The sequence below is a fragment of the Meles meles genome, chromosome 8 (assembly GCF_922984935.1).
Source record: "Meles meles chromosome 8, mMelMel3.1 paternal haplotype, whole genome shotgun sequence".
Lineage (NCBI taxonomy): Eukaryota > Metazoa > Chordata > Mammalia > Carnivora > Mustelidae > Meles > Meles meles.
In genome coordinates this window covers 65,141,974-65,162,785 of record NC_060073.1, presented here as the reverse complement: position 1 = coordinate 65,162,785, position 20,812 = coordinate 65,141,974, and the positions used below count along the sequence as shown (strand labels likewise).

Here is a 20,812-nt window from a genome sequence, read left to right as displayed (position 1 = left end):
TTTTCAAAAGTCTTTCATCAGCTGTCTTCTGTCTGTTGGAACCCTTAGCACGTTACCACTGTTCCACTTCTGGGTGTCAAGCCAACAACCATTTACTGAGTATTTAGTAATTACTGTTTACCCATATTCCATCTCATCAGATCCCCAAAAGAACCTTGTAAGGTGGGTGTTCTCTTTGGCATTTGACAGCATGAAAAAGAGGTGCAGAGAAAGTAAAAGTTTTGCATCCTGTAGTAGGATGGTGTCAGAACCCATGTTTCTGAATCCCCGTCAGGGCTCTTCCCGTTACATGTTGTGCCCTTTGAAGTTGGCTGTAGGTAGATGATATGAAAAGCCAGTGAGAACAAGGGTGGTTTCCAGTTTGTAATTTTGATGCTCCAAAAAACGATTTTTGGAAGAATTTGTTTTTTCACTTGGCTTTTTAGGCTTGCTTTGCCCCTGATTCTTCAGTTGACCCCAACCTTTCTACCTCTGGCCTGGGATTAAGAACCAGAGCCAAACCAGGGGATCTTATCTAAATCCCTGTGTAAATATGACTCATTAGGTCTTAACAGCTCTCTTATATTTCCCTGAGATGGCTTTGATGTGTATCCTCAATCTCATCTGAGTTCTTTCTTTTTTGTATAGAGAAAACTAGGGCCAGGAAGGTGAAATTGCATTCCCAAGGTCATTTAGCCAATTGACAGCAGAGTTTGGCCCAGACAGACCACCCCCCCCATGCTGTTACTGGACTCTGCTTCTCATAAAGCTAATACTGTTTACCACATAGGGATCTTGTGGAAACTCTTCTCTGCATGGATGAGAAGAAGTGGCTTTGGAAGAGAGTGAGATCTGTTTCATTCACACAGGCTCTGCCACTCTCCAGCTGTGTGACCTCAGAACTCATTATTAACTTTTCTGAGCTTCAATTTCTTCATCCAAAAAGGAGGAAAATGGAAATAATATCTGCCTCACAGAGTAGACTAGAGGCACATAGTAGGTGCTTAATAAATGGCAGCTGTGATTATTATAGTCCATGTTGTCCTCTTTGTTCTCCTTCCACATATAACATGGTATGGCTTATAGTTGGGACTAAAACACAGACAACCCTTAACCTTCCTTCCAGGCATTCACTGTTGCTTGGGAAGCAACTCCATACCTCTTGTCTGATTTCGAGTTCTCAGCAGTTCCATGTGTCTAAAGAATAGAAGCAGTAAGGGGGTGCCTGGGTGGCTCAGTGGGTTAAGCCTCTGCCTTCGGCTCGGGTCATGATCTCATGATCTCAGGGTCCTGGGATCCAGCCCCACATTGGGCTCTCTGCTCAGCAGGGAGCCTGCTTCCCCTCTTGCTCTCTGCCTACTTGTGATCTCTCTCTCTGTGTCAAATAATTAAATAAAATCTACAAAAAAAAAAAAAGAATAGAAGCAGTAAGAATGGAGGTGCTATGTTAAATGCTTTACGTATTTATGTACATTATGTTAAAGCATTTATGCTAAATGCTTTTATGCGTTTATGTTAAATGCTTTATGTACAGTCTCAAACTTTGCAGCAGCCCTGGAAAATTATGTATTTTCCTGGTTGAACACGTAAAGATGGAAGAGGTTTACGTAAACTGTCCAAGGCCATAAAGTGGCCAGTTAGCAGAAGCAGGCTTTGAATCCAGCCCTGCCTCTAGTATGTGCTTTGGTCTTCATGGGTTCTGACACCCACTGAGGCTTGGGGTGGGGATTTGGGGGGTGGGGGTGAGGGGAGAAGGATAAAGAGAAAAAGGGCACTGAGATAAGGGAACCAGTCATTATTTGGCCAGTCATCTTTTCCAGAAACTCCCGCCAACCGCCCCTTTCCTGCTCCTGTTATCACCAGCCAGTTGCTGGCTGGGCTGGGCTGGGCCGGCCGCTCTACTGAAATCCTTCAGAGCTTTCCTGTTCTAGAGTTTTGCAAGAAGGTGGGCGGAGTGTTTGTGTGCTGGGCAGGGTTCCCAGGGGTGATTGTGGAAAGGAAGGGGAGTGATTTTTAGGGCCCTAAAAAGAAGCCAGGGAGAAGAGGAAAAAATAAAACCCTGTTTAAAAGAAAACAAATTTGACTCAAGCATTTTCTGGCATTATCTTTAGTCTAGACTTGGAGGTGGAAGCCCAGGCCAGAAGTCTGGAAATGTCCTTTTTCTTGCTGTATAACTGTGCTTCCTAATGACCCAAGACACATCATTACAACAGCCTTATGGCCACATACCAAAAACAGCCCAGCCACACATCGCGTAATGTCCTTTTTCATTCTTTTCTTCCCTCATGGGGTACCAAGGCAATAAAAACAAATCCTATGCACGTTTTATGTGAACGTGCACATTTGTTTTCACACCAGTATATCCTTCGCCTTTTACACCTTGGGTCTTTTGACCCCAACGAGTTCTTGCTGTTTTGTTTTGCTAAAATTCCCACTGCCTTGCTATGACTGTGGAGCCATGCCCTGGATGGTGGGGTTGGAGGAGGTGCAGAGAACTAAAGGTAGAAAAGGGACGACGTCTCTTACTCAATCTCCTTTAGGAAGGACTTGGTATTTGCTGAGTGTTCAGCATTCTCTTTAGAGAGGAAATAAACTAAAGGTCAGATGTATTTAATTAGACCATTCATCTCTTGCACAGACTCAATACTTCATACTTTGCAAAAGTGTTTATGCATGTGTGTGTATGTTTTTAAATTCACTTACCATATATCACCCATTTAAAGTACAAGCCATTGTTTTTTTTAGTGTATTCACAGGGTTGTGTACCCATCACCACCATCTAATGTTGGAATGTTTCATTACATCAGATAGAAACCCCAAACTCATTAGCAGTCACTCCCCATTTCCACTCCTCCATCCTGCCCCCATCCCCGGACAACCACTAGTCTACTTGCTCTCTTTATGGATGTGCTGATTCTAGACATTTCACATAAAATCATTACAGTCTGTAACCTTTTTTTTTTTAAGATTTTATTTATTTATTAGTCAGAGAGAGAGAGAGAGTGAGCACAGGCAGACAGAGTAGCAGGCAGAGTCAGAGGGCAAAGCAGGCTCCCTGCCGAGCAAGGAGCCCCATGTGGGACTCGATCCCAGGATGCTGGGATCATGACCTGAGCCGAAGGCAGCCGCGTAACCAACTGAGCCACCCAGGCGTCCCGGTCTGTAACCTTTTATCACTCGCTTCTTCCACTTAGCATAGAAGATCCACTCATGGATCTGAATGAATGAATGAATGAATGAAGCATGTAGCAGTGCTTCATTCATTAGACGGCTGACTAATATTCTGTTATGTAGCTACATCACGTTGTTTATCCAGGCTCTGCCTCAGTCATCACACGATCTTCTCTCCCCATATGTCTCTGTCTCTGCTCTTCTTATAAGTATATCCATCAGTGAGTTAGCACCTGCCCTAATCTTTATGACCTCATGTTAACTAATTAGATCTGGAAAGACCCTATTTTCAAACAAGGTCACATTCTGAGGTTCCATGTAATCATGGGTTTTGGGGTACCCTGCTCAATCTAGTATAGACCTTAAGGAATAGTCACCTACATTCAGGTAGAAATCTTTTAAAGTAGCAAGGAGAAGTGAGATTTTTGGCAAGGTTTAGCACCAAAACAGCTTTGAAAGAATTTTTCTGAAGCTGCAGATCATTATGGAGCTGACTGATTTCATGGACATGGTTTATCTTGATAGAATAGAATTCTGAGTGAGCCCAACTCAGTATAACCCCTACTTCATCTTATTAGCAGAAACAAGCATATTTGGTTTGGTGCTAGTGAAAATTCTTTTATTCATTCAGCAACTATATATTCATTACCCAAGTGAGCTGAGACTATTTTAGGCACCGGGATTACAGAAATGCCCAGTACACATTTTGAGGACTTATATCATGCCAAATTGTCTCAACCCTTTATGCATTTCATCCTTGTGACCATCCACTGTCAACTTGTAAATAAGGAAACTGAGACTCAGAGAGGTGAAATGATTTCTCCAGCTCTGCAAGTAAATAGTCTAGGTCAGAGGGCCCCCACCTGTGAGAACAGGTCACTCCTCTTTTATACAGACCCACAACCCAAAGTATGTAGTGTAGGGGGCACGTGGGATGTATGGGGTGACAGGCGAGATAAGTAGATTGTGACAGAATGGCCTTTCTTGTTGGACTTGGGAACCAGGACTTAATGCTGAAGTCAGTGAGGAATCGGTGAGTGGTATGGAAGGAGCATGACCTCATGCTATGTACTTCATTTTTTTTTTAAATTAATCAACATGTATCTATGGAGTTGGGTCACACGTTGGGCTTGATGCCAGGGATGAAACTGTGTGAGAAGAGACAGAATCTGCCCTCACTGAGTTTACAGCCGAATGTATGGAGTGACGAGAAAGAAAGGTTACTGTCTTCCTAAAATTCTGTTTGAAACACAAGAAGAACTGGTCAGATACAAGATTGAGAAAATAAACAGGAATATGGTTTTAAGAAGAGAGAGCTCCGTAGGCATCCTGAGGGTACCAGGGATCCACTGAAGAATTTGAAGCCAGGCAGTGACATAATGACATGGTGTGGTTGTTGAGAAGCAGACTCCTAGATAATGCCTAGGTTTCTGGCTCCAAACTGATTGGATGGTGATGTCAATGTACTTCACGGAAAGGGAGAACACAGGAGGAGGATCGCAGAGCTTGACCTGCAGGTGGGACACCTGAATGGAGGTGCCAGCAGGCAGAGGGTGACAGGACGAGAGCCTAGGATAGAGAACTGAGCTAAAGCCTGATTTCTGAGAGTCGTCATCACCTGTTTGGAGAAGATTACCCCAGGGGAGTCTCCTGAGAGAGTGAAGCTATAGGAGGGTCTGGGGTGGAACCCTGAAAAAGGCCCCCCCTGAAGGGGTGGAGGGGTCCAAAAAGACCACAGAAAAGGTAGAAATGCCCCCCAAGGCTTTCTCTTTGTGCCTTCCCTGTGTCTTCTCAAGCAGCAGCTGTGTTCGCCCCTGGCGCCATGGCTACCCCATCGCTGAGCATAAACCTCCCCTCTCTGCCATTAGAGAGTTCATCTTGCAAATCTAACGGAGTAATGAAGCCATTGATTCTGTTAACAAACATCCAGTTCACTACAAGACCTGTAATGGGAATTCATTGCAGAGGTCAATATAGCTGTCGATGGAACAGTGTTTCCCCAGAGGCCCATGGCTTTCTCTACTGGACGCTGGCAGAAGTGGTTCTGCCTAGCATCAGTGAAGCCTGGAGAGTAATTAATCCGATAGAGCACTAATGAGCTGGTGATCCTGCCTGGGGCCATGAGAAGGCTCCTAAAATAGGTCAGATAACGGGGAGTAGAAACAGAGTGTGTCCCCTCAGAAAAGACTGGGATAGCCCTAGCAAGCCACCATCACCAGCACTGAGCCATCACACCCAGTAACTGTCACATCGCCAGAAATTACATCTTTAAACCTTTATTTCTCTTGAACAAGAAGTTTCACTGTGGAATTATTGTATGCCAAATGAATATATTCGCTGCTTTCACAGACTCAGACGAAGAACTTTCTGTGTGCCTGGCCTTTATTGGGTCAATCCTGGGACCGTAGGCATAACCACATCAGTTGCTGTCTTAGAGACTCATGGGCTAGGCAAGGAGGCAGAAGGACAGTGGATATAATGAAGCACGGGCCAAGTGCTATTGGCAGCCAAAAAATGACTGCATCCAGGAAGGTTTCAGAGAGAATATGATATCCGTGTAGGGTCTTAAAGTCTGCATACGAGTGCCAGTAGAGGAGAAGTGAAATCCAGGCGGAAGGAACAGCAGAAGCCCATAAGAATCATAAAAGGGGCTGGTGCGCCTGGGGACTGATGAAGCTTCCGAATGCCTTGGGTCCGGGAGGAGAAAAGCAGGAAGTAGGTGAGACTGTCAAAGGCCTTGTGTGTTAGGCTCAGGAACTAGGATGAGGCTTGGAGAAGCAGCCAAATGAGTAATGCCCTTGGCTTGAGGGGTGGGTAGCACTCTCAGCTGTGATCTGTCTTTAATACCCTGCTTCTTTTCCAGCACAGCACAGGGGGAGTTTAAAATGAGAGTTAAGGAGGAAAAGACCAATCAACTCAGAGCGGCGGGCACAAGAGTTGGGGAATGGGGCCATTGTTGTCCTCAAGAGGGCTTGGAAGGACAGGCAGGAGGAGCTGGGACCCGTCTTACGGGACAGTCTGCTCCAACTATATTTGTGCTTTTATCACTAATGTAGTAAGGCACAGTCCAGGCTCTGACTTAATGAGTCTTCAGGAAGCCAAGCTCATCTAACAAAGCCGGCCTTCGCTTTGATGGAGGTGATGACGGCAGGAGCCTCCAGAGAGGAGGAAGGCGGTGGCACTTATTGCCCCAAGGGTGTGAGGGCCAGAGTCGCACTCACTCTGCGCGCCCTGGGCAGCCACACCTCCTGGGAGCTGAACACCCTCAAGGTTGTGATTGCGGGCGGCCTCCAGGAGACTCCAGGAGCAGCCCTGAGGGACAGGGCATCTCCTTTTCCACCAGAAGGCCACAGCCCTCCTCTCCTGGAGGCAGAGAAGGAGCAGGTGTGTGAAGGGGAGAGAAGGCTGCTGCTGGATCGTTGCCTCTGCTCTTAATATCTTTGCCTCCTCTGACAGCCCACTTTGGGATGAGGACACCTTTCTTCCCCTTTTCAGTCACAGAGCTGCTTCTTTTGTTCCTCAGACTCCCTGAGAAACCTCTCCTCCGCCAGTCACGGCCCCCGCTCCTCTCCAGCTGAGCTCAGCAGCTCCAGTCAGCACCTTCTCCGGGAACGGAAGTCCTCAGCCCCGTCGCACTCCAGCCAGCCCACCCTGTTCACCTTCGAACCCCCGGTGTCCAACCACATGCAGCCCGCCTTGTCCACCAGCGCGCCTCAGGAGTATCTCTACTTGCACCAGTGCATCAGCCGGAGGGCGGAGAACGCCAGGTAGGAGACCTCCGTGAGCACGGGGCGGGGAGGGGGGGGCGCGGTGTCGGACGCCCACGCACAGGACCCAGGGCTTGCAGTCCTACTGCTTTGAATTTTCAAGACAAGGGAGTAAAATATTTTCTCTTCTCAGGCAAACAGACATATTTATTAGCAAAGCATCATTCTTTTGCTGAGGGAACCCTCACATTGTCCTGGCATCTGCTATGTTGCTCTACAATGATAATTAGATTCCAGAGGAACCTCCCATTATCAAAAATCACACTATAAAAATGTTCTGTTTAATCTGAGGGAAGAAACACACTAGGGGCTAGAGTTTCAGAATTGGAAAAAAAAAAAAAACATCCATTTGCTTGTTGGCAATAAGAGGATAGCTCTAAAGTCTTACCATATTGAAATACCCATCTCTCACTTCTGCTCTAGAGCTGCACTGGTCTGTGTGGTAGTAAACTATACACGCGTGGCTACTTAAATCTGAATGAGTTCAAATGAGATAAAACTTAAAATGAAGTTCCTCAGTTGCACTGGCCACATTTCAAGCGCTCAGCCGCCACGTGTGGCTAGTGGCTTCCCTAGCTACAGATAAGGAAACATTTCATCACGGAAAGTTCTAGAGTAAAGACTCTCTGCTCTAGGATAACAATCTCTGTAGTTCTAACACCACTAGCTCTCACGGATGTGGAGCCTGTACGTATTTTTACTACCTTTTGTTCCCCTTGTTAGGGTGAATGAAAGCATGGAGGTGATGGGCTTTGCCAGAGCCAGTTCCGAGTTCCTAGCATGACTAGCAGGTGACAAATCGTGTTTCTCAATTAATTTAGAAATATCTAACTGTGTTATGAAAACTAAGGCAATTAGAGAACCGACTGTATTAGTGTATCACACTATAGAACATTCTCAAGCAGAACCTTACTCGAACCAATCAAATGCACTGAGAGCCAGTAGAGACCATTTCTACCCATTTCATAGATGAGGAAAATGAGGCTCCCTGCTAACACATGACAAAGGCAGGACTGGAATCCAGGTCTGCTCATCTCTAGGCATATACTCTGCACCATGTTACCCTCCTTCTGGGACTATCACACAACAGGTGCTCCCAGCACTCTGTCTTAAGGTTGCCACAAATATCCATTTTCCTGACGCCATGGGATTCATTTGTTCGTGAACTTTCACTAGTTCAGACTCCATCAGCGTAGACAGGTAGAGCCCAGATCACCGAAGGTGTTCGTGGCAGCGCCGTAAACACGCTGACGCTCCCGCCCACGTGCCTGCCCACACTCAGAGACTAAAATCGTTTACAGGCTTTGGAGTCCATCAGATACGGCTCCAAATTCAGGTCCTGCCACTTTCTTTGTGATCTTGGGCCACTTACTGAACCTCTTTGAGTTTCTGTTTCCTGATCTGCAGAATGGAAATAACTCCTTCTAAGGCTTCCTGCTGAGCACAGTGGCAGGAGCCCATCCTCAGTACTTAGGAACATTTGTGCTCCTTGGGCTCCACCCCCCTCTACTTCTCCAGTCCCGGCTCAGAGTAGAGAAGGTGAGGTCTTAAACTCATCCTTCTCTGGAAAGCGTACTTTCTGTGAATGCCTCTCGCCCTCAAAGTGCATAGGAAATCTCTGGGGATCTGGTTAACACGCGGATTCTGATTCAGTAGGCCTGCAGTGGGTCCTGAGATCCTGCCTTCCTGCTAAATTCCAGAACGCATCTGCGGATCACGCATCAAGTAGAAGGCTTTATGTAATCATGACAGCTACCACCACCTCCACCCCCATGACACTGCAAGAGCAGCGGAGAAGAGCTATGACAATGTCTCTGCTTGAATTAGCAGTTGGGGCCCACTGTCTGCACCCCCTCCTCCTTGGTAAAACCTCTGTTAACTTGCCTGAAATCCACGTCTCTGAATTCCCACAGCTGCCTTTTATTCTCTCTCTCTCACACACAGCGTTTGGAACTCTCTGCTTCGTAGTATGGATATTTATACTAATATATTACTGCACTTTGAAGACAGGACCAAGGGCATGTAGTAGGTACATAAACTACATGCGAACAGATCTGTGTTATAGAAAGAGAACGTATCAGGGGAGACAGAACTGATCTGCAGTTGGGGAAGCAGCTTTAGTGTGGGGCCCTGACCAAGCTGTGCTTTTCTCTGTGTCTTTGCTTTCACTTGTGTGGGTGTGGGAGCAGGAGAGGGATGAGCAGGATCTTGGAGATTTGAGGGGAAAATAAGTTCAAACAACATTAACAGAATTCCTGAGTAATGGAGGGTGGGAAGAAAGCTTTCTTTGGTCCAGAAACACCATATAATTTCTGCAAGTACTGGAGTGGTTTGCATGATACTAAACATACTATAACAATTATAAACTCTGGACACAATATAAAAAAACAACTGTGTGAAGGCACTGAAGAGCAATCAAAGCAGGCAGAAACTGAAAGAGATTTAACTCTTAAAAGGAGCTAGGAGAGGGGGCGCCCAAGAGGCTCAGTCGGTTGAGCATCCCACTCTTGATTACAGGTCAGATCGTGATCTCAGCGTCGTAAGATCGAGCCGTGCTTCGGTCTCCATGCTGGGTGTGGAGTCTCTCTCCCTCTGCCTTTGCCCCTCCCCTGCTTGTGTTGCACTCCCTCACTCTCTTTCTCTCCAAAAAAGAAAAAAAAAAAATGATGCTAACAGCATGGAAAGACATCAAATGTGTTGATTGCTTTAATCTGTGGTATTAAGGGTGGGGTTGTATATAGTGAAGAGATGGTGAAAATTAGGAGAGAGAGATGCTAAAAAGTCACTGGGGAGTGCCAGCCCATGTGTGGCAGAAGCCCACGCCAGGCTGCCCTTCCCGCTGATCACAGGTAGATACTATGGACAAAATACAATCGCCCTGTAATTGTTTTGATTCTATAGAAATAAAATGAGGCAACTTATGAAGGGAAGCAAGATGTGGAGATGACAACAATATAGAGGTGAATCCTCTGTCTCTTGTGGAATTGCCCCGAGGTGGGGCCCACTCACTCAGCAGCACGTCGGGGCAGACAGCTGAAACTGTGAGAGCCGCCCCATCTGTCTTGGTCGAGGAACGAGAAAAGGAGGCCTTTGTGAGCTGGAAGGGAGTGGAGTACCCAGAATGAAGAGAGCTGGAGAAGGGATTTCCTACTTCTGGGTCTGAAACCACACGAGTCTCAGGTTCACTGTGAACCGCACATGTGTGGGACAGACCTGACCAGCGTAACAAGGGCCTTGTGAGCTGAGCTGAGGTGTGCACCACCACACACAGGAGGAGAGATGGGACTTGCAGCCTGAATCTAACCACAGTGATTGCCAGCACAATGGAAATCTCGTCGTTCACCAGGGGATTGATTATAACAGAACCCAGCATCTACACAATGTAATAGCACAACACTAAAGCTATATAATCCCAAAATCCTCAAAATGTAACCAGTTCTCAAGGGAAAGCACAGATGCCAACCCCAACGTAACCTAGATGTTGGAAGCAACATCTTCCAATTTTAAATTTTTAAATTTAAATGTAAATGTAAAAGCCTGTATTATAACAATATTTCATAAAAATGAATGGAAAGAAAAGAAAAACCCATAAGTTTATATCCTGAAGAATTATCCTTTAGGAATGAAAACAAAATCAAGAGCTTGCCAAATGAGAGGAAAACAAGAGAATTTCCGAGAGATCTGATTTTAAAAAGTGATAAGGAAGTTCTCCAGGCTGAAGGAAAATAGTACCAGAAGGAAACTCAAACCTTCAGGAATGAGGGAAGAGCAGCAGAAATAGTAAATATCTGCATATTTTTCCCGCCTCTGTTCGTTATAATATGTGACTGTTGAAAGCAAATATTAAACATTGCCTAGTGGGGTTTTCACCTGGTTTCCTCTTCAGCGTGACGAGCTCCCTTTATCATTTTTTTACCATATGAGTCCCCTTGTGACATGTTTTCCCAGTTTTCATTTATCTGGAAATATCTGTATTTCACCTTCTTTTTTTTTTAAGATTTATTTATTTGAGAGAGAGTGAACATGCATTGGAGGACACGGGCAGAGGGAGAGGGACAGAGAGAGAGTCTCAAGGGGAATCTTGATTCCCCACTGAGCATAGAGCCCAACCCAGAACTTGATCTCACAACCCAGAACTTGATCTCACGACCCCAAGAGCACAACCTGAGCGGAAACCAAGAGTCAGTTGCTTAACCACCCATGCCACCCAGGTGTACCTAACCTTCATTTTGCGGAGATATCTTGCTGGATATAAAATTCTGGAATGATGATTTTATTTTCTTTTGGCATTTTGTAGGATGTCATTCTATAATTCTCTGCCCTTTGTTGTTTCTGTTGAGAGGTGAGCTATTATTTTTATTGTTAGAATCCTATATGTAATGTATCTTTCTTCTTCTAAATGTTTTTTTTTCCTCTTTAAAAAAAATTGTGGTGAAATAACATAAAATTTATCCTCTGAGCTATCTTTAAGGGTACAGGTCAGTTAGTGTTAAGTACTTTCACGTTGTTATGAACTGTTTTCATCTCGCCAAACTGAAACTCCCAACCATTAAAAATTCCCCATTTCCCCATTCCCCTACTTCCCAACACCTTCCTTTCTACTGTCTGCATGAATTTGACTTCTCTACGTAACTCATATAAGTGGAACCACACAGTCCTTGTCTTTGTGCGAGTGGCTTTTTCACTTAGGTTACTGTCTGTAAGGTTCATCCATGTTAGAGCCCGTGTCAGAACGTCCTTCCTTTTTCCAGCTGAATCCTGCCTCATTGCCTGCTTATGCCACATTTTATTTGTTTCATCCATCAGTAGATAACCTTGGTGGTTTCCACCTTTTGGTTGTTGTGAATAATGCCACTGCAAACCTGGGTGTGCACATACTCCTCAAGGAGTCAGCTTTCAGTTATTTGGGGTATATACCCAGAAGTAGAATTGCCAGGTACTCTGGTCATTCTATTTTCAATCTTTTGAGAAACTGCCATACTGCTTCTCATGGTGGCTGTGCCATTTTACAACTGGGCACGAGGGTGAGTTTCTTGACGTCCTTGCCAGTGTTTGGTGTTTTTTGGTAGTGCTATCCTAATGGCTGTGAGGTGGTATCTCACTGTGGTTTGAGGAGGTTTTCGGTTTTTTGTTTGTTTGGTTGTGGTTTGGTTTGTTGGGTTTTTTTTTTAAGTGAGGGATGGGCAGAGGGGGAGAGAGAATCCCAAGCAGGCTCCACACCCAGTGCAGTCAGACACGGGGCACCTTCTCACAACCCTGAGATCATGACTTGAGCTGAAATCAGGAGTTGGACGCTGAACTGAATGAGCCACCTGGGCGCCCGACATTGTGGGTTATTTACATTTCTGTAATGATTAGTGATGTTAAGCATCTTTTCATGTGTTTGTTGGCTATTTGTATATCTTTGGAGAAATGTCTCTGCAGGCCTCTGCCCATTTTTTGTTTTTTGTTTTTTTTATTCTGGTTGGTTGGTTGTTGTTGGGTTGTAGTTCTTTATATAATCTGGATATTATTAACACCTTGCCAGATATGTTATTTAGAGATATTTCCCCTATTCTCTGGTTTGCCTTTCACTCTGCTGATGCACGGGTTTATATTTTGATGTGATCCAGTGTATCTCTTTTTACTTTCGTTGTGTGTGCTTTTGGTGTCATATAAATAAATTTATTTACTTATTTATTTCCCAAACCCACTGTTAGGAAGATTTACTCCTGTGTTTTCTTCTCAGAGTTTATAGTTTTAACTCATGTTTAAGTCTTTGATTTGTTTTTTGTTAATTTTTTATATATGATGTAAGGATCTAACTTCATTTTTGTGCACATGGATATCCAATTTTCCCAGCACCCTTTGTTGTAAAGGTTGTCGTTTCCCCATCAAATGGGCTGAGCATCTGTGCTGAAAATCATTAGTTCAAGGTTATTTCCGGGCTCTATATTCTATTCCATTGGCCTCTATGTTTATCTTTGTGTCAATACCACACGTTTAATTACTGTAGCTTTGTGATAATATGTTTTGAAACCAGGAAGTATGAGACCTTTCACTTTGTTTGCAAAATTATTTTGACTGTTTGGACTTCTGTTTGCTGACTTTTTTTGTTTTTCAGCAGTTTGACTATGATATTCCTAGGTGTATTTTTCACTTTCTGATTCTATTTATTGTTCTTTTTGATCCAGTACAGCAGACTTTCTACCAGTATTTCTTCTTCAAGTTTTTTCCGGGCCCATTCCATCTCTGCTTTCCTTCTGTTCTTCATATGAGACCGCTTGAGACTGACCCATACGACACTGATAGTACTCAGTTTTAAAAATATTATTTCCTCAGGGCACCTGGTTGGCTCAGTGGGTTAAAGCCTTTGCCTTCGGATCAGGTCATGATCCCAGGGTCCTGGGATCAAGCCCCGCATCGGACTCTCTGCTGGACAGGGAGCCTGCTTCCTCCTCTCTCTCTCTGCCTGCCTCTCTGCCTACTTGTGATCTCTGTCAAATAAATAAATCAAATCTTGAAAAATATATTATTTCCTCTCTGTTCTCATTTTGGATGATTTTTTAATTGAATTTTCAGTTCCAGCATCCCTCTCTTTTCCCCCACCCCACACTTTTACTTACCTTTTTTCCCCCCAATTTTTGAGGCGTAATTGAAATACAGTCCATGTCAATACATATAAAGTTTCCTTGTGCCCCTTGGTAATCCATGTTTCCTTCTACCTCATTCCTCAGGGAACACTGAGGATATTTCTGTCACTACATTAGTTATCATCTTCTAGAATTTTACTTGAGTGGAATCATACAGTGTTTGTTATTTTTCCTTATTTTTTTCAGGTAACATAATGCTTTTGGGACTCATCCATGTTTTTACATGTATCATTAGTTGTTCCTTTTTATTGCTGAGTAGTAATTCAGTGTACCTTTATATCACAATTTATTTGCCCATTCCTGTGTTTGATGGGCACTTGGATTGTTTCCACTTTCAGTTATTAAAAATTAAAATGCATTTGTACATAAACAGTCACTAACAAATCTTGGTGCAGACATTTGCTTCATTTCTTTTGGGTAAATACCTAGAAAACCAGACCTGGGTGGTTTTACTGGTGAATTCTATCAGATGGAGCAACACAAATATTACCCATATTCTGTCAGGAAACATAAGAGAAGAGAGTCCTTTTACAAATCTTTTTTTTTTTTTGAAACCATAATAACTCTACTACCAAAACCTGACAAAGATTAGAAGAAAGAAAATCGGAAGGCAACATTCCCTGTGGATATAGATGCAGAAATCCTTTCTTTTACAAAAAAAAAAAAAAAAGTAATCAAATCCAACTTAAAAATATATATTTATTGTGTTTGTGTATGTGTATGTATTAGGGATAATTTAAAAGTATTAGGGAGGGGCGCCTGGGTGGCTCAGCGGGTTAAAGCCTCTGCCTTCAGCTCAGGTCATGATCCCGGGGTGCTGGGATCGAGCCCCGCGTCGGGCTCTCTGCTTGGCTGGGAGCCTGCTTCCTCCTCTCTCTCTGCCTGCCTCTCTGCCTACTTATAATCTCTATCTGTCAAATAAATAAATCTTTAAAAAAAAAAAAAAAAAGTATTAGGGAATATACGTGTGTATTTACATCATTAGGGATAATAGTTCATGATAAAGTAGTGTTCATCCCAGGAATGCAAGGTTGATTTTACATTAAGAAACCAACCAGTGTGGTTCATTATATCAAGAGAGTAAGGGGAGGGGTGCCTGGGTGGCTCAATCGGTCAAGCATCCTTCTCTTGAATTCAGAGAAGGTCATGATCTCAGGATTGTGAGATCAAGCCCCGGGTGGGGCTCTGTGATACGCGAGTGGAGCGGCTTTAGATTCTCTTTCTCCCTCTCTCTGCCCCTCCCCCTCCTCTCTCTCTCTCTCTCAGTCTCTCCCCCATCTCTCTTTTTAAAAAAGGAGAGAGAATAAGGAGAAAAATAATATAATCATCACCGTAGTAGATGCAGATAAAGCATTTATCAAAACTCAATGCCTCTTCGTAAAAATGTTCTTAACAAACTGGAGAGGAGAACTTCTTCAAATTAATAGGAGACTTCTAAGGATAAACTACAGCTAATATCTTACCTAAAAGAGAAATATTAAGCATATTCTCATAATACTGGGGATAAGGACAGAATACTTGCTCTTACCACTTCTGTTCAACATCATACTAGAGATTCTAGCCTGTCTAATAAGGAGACAAAAAGTGTAAAAGGCACAAAGGTGAGAAAGAAAGATGTAACAATGTCTCTGTTTATAGGGAACTTCATTGTTTATATAAAAATTCTAAAGAATCTAGAAAACAACTACCAGAATGAAGAAGTGAATTTAGCAGGGTCACAGGGTAAAGAATTATTAGGTACAAAATAATTTTTACATACTAGCAGCAAACACCTGGAAAATGAAATTGTTAACTAGAATTTATTTTTTTTTAAATATTTTATTTATTTGACAGAAATCACAACTAGGCAGAGGGGCAGGCAGAGAGAGAGAGAGGAGGAAGCAGGCTCCCCGCAGAGCAGAGAGCCCGATGTGGGGCTCGATCCCAGGACCCTGGGATCATGACCTGAGCCGAAGGCAGAGGCTTTAACCCACTGAGCCACCCAGGCGCCCCAGAAAATGAAATTTTTAAAAAATTCTTATATAATGGTACCAAAAATCATGGACTACTTAGGGATGAAAAAGATATGTAAGACCTCGTCACTGAAATCAAACACTGCTGAGGGAAATTAAAGAACTAAATAGGAGAGTGATACACTATAGTTATGAATTGGAAGACCCAGTGTTATTAAATGGCTCCTCTTCCCAAATTGATCTATGGCCCCAGCGCAGTCCAAGGAAAAATCCCAGTGAAGGTTTTCATAGAAATTGATAAGCGAAATCTAAAGTTGATAGGAAATTCCAAACAACTTAGAATAACCAAAATGATTTTTTAAAGAACTTAACAAAGTTAGAGGATTTATACTACCTGATTTCAAGACTTGAAAAACAAATCTTTGTCTTCTTCAAGACTGTGTTATATTGATGAAAAGTTACAAATATAGAGTTCCTGGAACAGAAGAGTGAACTGTGTGTGTGTGTGTGTGTGTGTGTGTGTGTGTATACACACATGTTGACAAAGGTGCCAACAGGGAAATGAAAGTCTTCAACAAATGGTGCTGGAACAGCTGGAGGTCCATATAGGAATTTAAAAAATAAATAAATAAAACCTCAACGATACCATACTACTCAAAAGTTAAACGCATCAAAGACCTAAATGTAAAATCTGATAGTATGAAATTTCCAGAAGAAAATAACTGTGTTCTTGAGATAAGCAAAGATTTTCATCATAGGATACAAAAAGGGGAATCCTAAAAGAAAATAAATGGATGAAGTAGCTGAATCAAAATTAAAACTTTTCTTCTTCAAAAGACCCCACAAAATGCCAAGGCATATGAAAAAAATATTCAAAACAAATATATCTGACAAAGGATATATGTCTAGGAAATATAAAGCATTATTACAACTTAAGACAACCCTTTTTTTTTTTTAATGCGCAAAAGATTTGAATAGATTCTTCACTAAAAAAAAGATACAGAAGTGGCAGAGGAAAAGATGCTGAATTGCCAGGGGAAAGTCAGTTAAAACCTCCAAGCAGTTTTGCTTCATGTCCATGGGAGTAGGTAAAAGAAAAAAGACCGACAGTGTCGAATGTTGGCAGATGTACTGCTGTCCTGCTTCTGACATTCACATGATGTACCAGGTGCTCTCAAGAAAAGAAATAATGCTTTACAGTTTACAAAGTGCACTCACATTAGTTACCTCATTTGGTCTCTGGAATAACCTCATAGGGTTACATCTTTTTTTTTTTTTTTTTTTTTAATTTTAAGTAATCTCCACACCCAGCATGTGGGATTCAAACTCACAACCCTGAGATCAAGAGTTGCATGCTCCACTGACTGAGCCAGCCAGGCGCCCCTCAGAGGGTTCCTTCCGAGTGGGGACTTGGGAGAGAGAACCAGCTCATTCATCTCTGCCTAGCAGAGACAAAGTATGTCTGTTTGGATTACTACAGCAAAAGGGTATCTACTGGGGCGCCTGGGTGGCTCAGTGGGTTAAGCCGCTGCCTTCGGCTCAGGTCATGATCTCAGGGTCCTGGGATCGAGCCCTGCATCGGGCTCTCTGCTCAGCGGGGCTCCCCCCTCTCTCTCTGCCTGCCTCTCTGCCTGCTTGTGATCTCTCTCTGTCAAATAAATAAATAAATAATCTTTAAAAAAAAAAGGGTATCTACTGAGGCTAATCATAACCAGCCTTTTTCTATTCCTCCTTTCATTTATGGGGGAACCTGACATCCTGTACCATAAATTAAGTACTTTATGAATTATGTATCTTTTACTACAGGTTTAGCCATTATTCTTTCTCTAAGTACCAGATGTGTGTTCCAGCTAAAATGACTTCAGTTCTCAAAATCTAGCTCTTCCACTGAGCAAAAATAAGTGACTCCTCAAAGTAGTAACTTATTGGGGCACCTGGATGGCTCCGTCGTTGGGCATCTGCCTTCAGCACAGATCGTGATCCCGGTGTCCTGGTCTTGAGCCCGGTGTCGGGCTCCCTGCTCGGTGGGGAGTCTGCTTCTCCCTCTCCCACTCCCCCGGCTTGGGTTCCCTCTCTCACTGTCTCTGTCAAATAAATTAATAAAATCTTTTTTAACAAAAGTAGTAACTATCACCAAGGAGGTTAGTGTTGAACTGACACCATCAAGACAAGTGGATTTTGTTTTGTTTTGTTTGTCTTCCCTGGATTTATTTTTGCCCTCCAGCCTTCAAGGCCTCATTTCGGATTCTAGACCTTTTCTCTTCCTGTTTCCAGGAGGCTCTTCCACCTGTAGCAGGTGATGCAGTGCGGTGAGGCACAAGCCTCAGAAAGCCATGATTCTGGGGAAGGGTGGAGAGGTGGGGGATACAGAAGTGTGAAGCGATGGGATTCCAGACCGAATGCATCACAGACCCTGCCACAGTATTCACCAAGGGTGAAAAGTAAAATGAGAAGTGGCAGTGGAGAACTTACCTTTGATTAATCATTTCTAACTAAGACCTCTGACTCATTCACCCAGTGGCTTTGACTGACCAAAAGCAGAGAATATACAACTTTTCGTTTCCATTGTTTCATCTCTGTAACTGCGGTGAGAAGGCCGGCTCGAACTTGCTGCCAGAAGGGTTTGAGATACCAAGATCTCCTCACCTCTTAGAAATTCTGAGACAGCGTTTTATGAGTTTTCTTCCCTCGTGGGAAGGATCCATGCAGGATGAGTTAAATGCAGAAGGAGGGTCCACATGACCTCTTCAACTCCCCAGTGATGGTTACAGAACGAAGTGGTGGTGAATTTACTTATGATCATGTGTGCACTCGCTTTCTTTAAATGGGAACATACCTATTAAAAGTGAGACTGGGCTCTTGATCGTGAAGGTACTAGGAGTAGGATGGAAAACAGTGAAATCACAGTGTCCTGTGGTACGTGAAATTTTATGGAAAAATGCCAAAGAACTGTTGCAAAATTAAGTGGTGAGGAAAACTGGGAGACCATTGCTAAAAGATAGGGGAGTGGGTGTGAAGCACGAGGGGCAGCAGAGGTGATGGACTCGCCCCCCAGCAGAGCAGAGGCGGGAGCTGTGGGCTGATCCGAGTGCGATCTCTCAGCCCTGCCTCTGCCAACGGCGAGCTCCCCCACACCTGTGTTCCGGCATCTCCCTGCACAGCTCGACCATTCGCGGTTTTTCTGGTGTGGTAGGCGACGGTCACAGCGATCCTCAGAACTGTGCGGGGGACTCAGAATGGCCTTGAGGGGGACGTGCCCGACCCAGTACTCTGCTCCTTCCAGGAGGCCCCTGTCAGCCCACAGCCCTGCAAGGAAGCCTCTAGAAATCCATCGCTTCCCAGTGTTCGTCCCAGGAAAGCAGCTCAGGACCTCAGAGTGACCGAGGCCTCACAGAGGGTTTACATGACAGTAGTAAACTCACAGTGCCCCTTCAGTATCTGCCAAAAGAGGGGGCACACCATAGCGATGGCTTTGAGCAGAGTCCGGGGGCTAGTACGGGGCTGTTCTGTTGCCGTCCATCTGTCTGTCCGGGTGCGCAGCTTCCCACAAGCGTGTTTCCCTCGTATAAGTCCTCTCACCTGGTCCTTGAAGCAGTGGCCCACCCCTCCCGGAGCATAGGCCCCAGGCCGGGCCAGGGGTGCGCTCCTGGGAGTGCAGAGCCGGGTGGAAGTGGTGAGACCCACCCTGAGCCGCTGGGGCAGCACCAAGCCTGGCTCAGGCCCTGCAGGACACCCTGTGTGCACAGCGGCAGGGGGAAGAAGTAACTGAACTGGAGAGGAGGAGGAGGAGGCCTGGCACCCTTCTGCAGAGCCAAAAGGCCTTTTGTGGCACTTTGTGTGAAATTCTGCCTCAAAGAAGCATTCTGGGGAAGGCGAATAAGCCAGGCCCAGGGCTGGAGCAGAGACCGGGTGGGACACGTCCATCCGGGCTGAGTGAGTAGCCCTGGAGCCCCAGAGCGGGATGCCAGTGCAGCACCCCGCGGAACGGGAGCTGGTGGGTTTTGAAGGGGAAGGGCTTCAGCCCACTGACTGGGGTGTTGGCCAGGCTCAGGAAATGGGAGGGTGGCACCAACACTTCTTTGTGTATTCATTTATTTATACGTTAACTTCCTCGTCCATTCGATTCGACAAGCCTTTATTCATCATTCTCCATGGGACAGCACCAGTCCGGGCGCAGAGGAGAGAACAGAGCTAAGATACAGTTCCTTTCCTGGAGGAAATGGTCTGGTGGAGGAGCCCCGCACTAGTGGTCCATAACAGATAACACTTGCTACCTGCTCCCAGCAAGGTTGAGCGAGTGAGTGATTATGCCTGGAGTTAGAGGATGGTCAGAAACAGCTTTAGAAAGTTGGGCCAGGGAGCCTGGGTGGCTCAGTCGGTTGTCTGCCTGCACCTCAGTTCCCGATCTCAGGGTCCTGGGATCAAGCCCCATGTCAGGCTCCCTTCTCAGCAGGGAGTCTGCTTCTCCCTCTGCCCCTCCCCCCCATTCATTCTCATTCTCTCATTCTCTCAAGTAAAATCTTTTTAAAAAAAATTTTTCCATTTGTGCCAAGTTTGAAGGATAAATAGGGGTAGGAGCTTGCCAGGTTGCAGTAGGAGGCCTTTGAGACGGCATGAACGACACATCCATGCCCAGAGGCTTGACTGCCCGGGGCCCACAGGGAACAAGGGAAGCTGGACTGAGTGGATCCAAGAAGGGGAACAGGGAGAAGAGATTGGAGAGGCGAATTAGAGCTGGAATACAACTTAGTCCTAAAGGCACTGGCACAGTGTTGGAAATGTGTAAGCTGGCAAGTCAGGAAAGTAAATGTCTGGAGGACGTGGAGGGGGTCTGAGAGGTCCTGGTGGATGGTAGGGAGACTAGCTACCAGTCCTTTCATTATGCGGAAGGAAAACCAGGAGGACATGAACTGGGGTGGATTCAGTAGGACCCATAGAGTTCTTGAATGAAAAATTGTAATGGGAGGGGGAAACTCCTGGGTTTCTCGCTTGAGTGACTAGTGCATTCCCAAGACCGGAGAGCCAGGAAGATGATGAGTTTGTTCCTGAATCAGGTTAAGGTTTGAATAAAATTATGTGAAGCATGGAACAGTGTTTAAGGTTACTCCAGGACACCTGTGATGTTCTCCCCACCCTGTCTTAAAACCTTCCAGGGGCTCCCCTGTTCTCAGCAGCTCCAGCCTGGTCCCTGCACTGTCACCGCAGCCCTGCCTCCAAACACACTTGCTGCAGCCCGAGCAGCTTGCACTTCTTTCCCTTGCTAGGCTGTTCTAATTCCTTGTGCCTCTCACTAGAACCCCTTTCTCCTCCT

General features: G+C 44.8%; 1 protein-coding gene across 1 annotated transcript in view; it reads left to right on the top strand.

Annotated features, from left to right (window-relative positions):
• Positions 1-20,812, top strand: part of GAB2 (GRB2 associated binding protein 2) — a 191,843-nt gene that overhangs the window by 159,468 nt on the left and 11,563 nt on the right. The window contains exon 3 of the mRNA XM_046016903.1: positions 6,674-6,917. Within this exon, the coding sequence (XP_045872859.1) occupies positions 6,674-6,917 (244 nt within the window). The remainder of the gene's footprint in view (positions 1-6,673; positions 6,918-20,812) is intronic.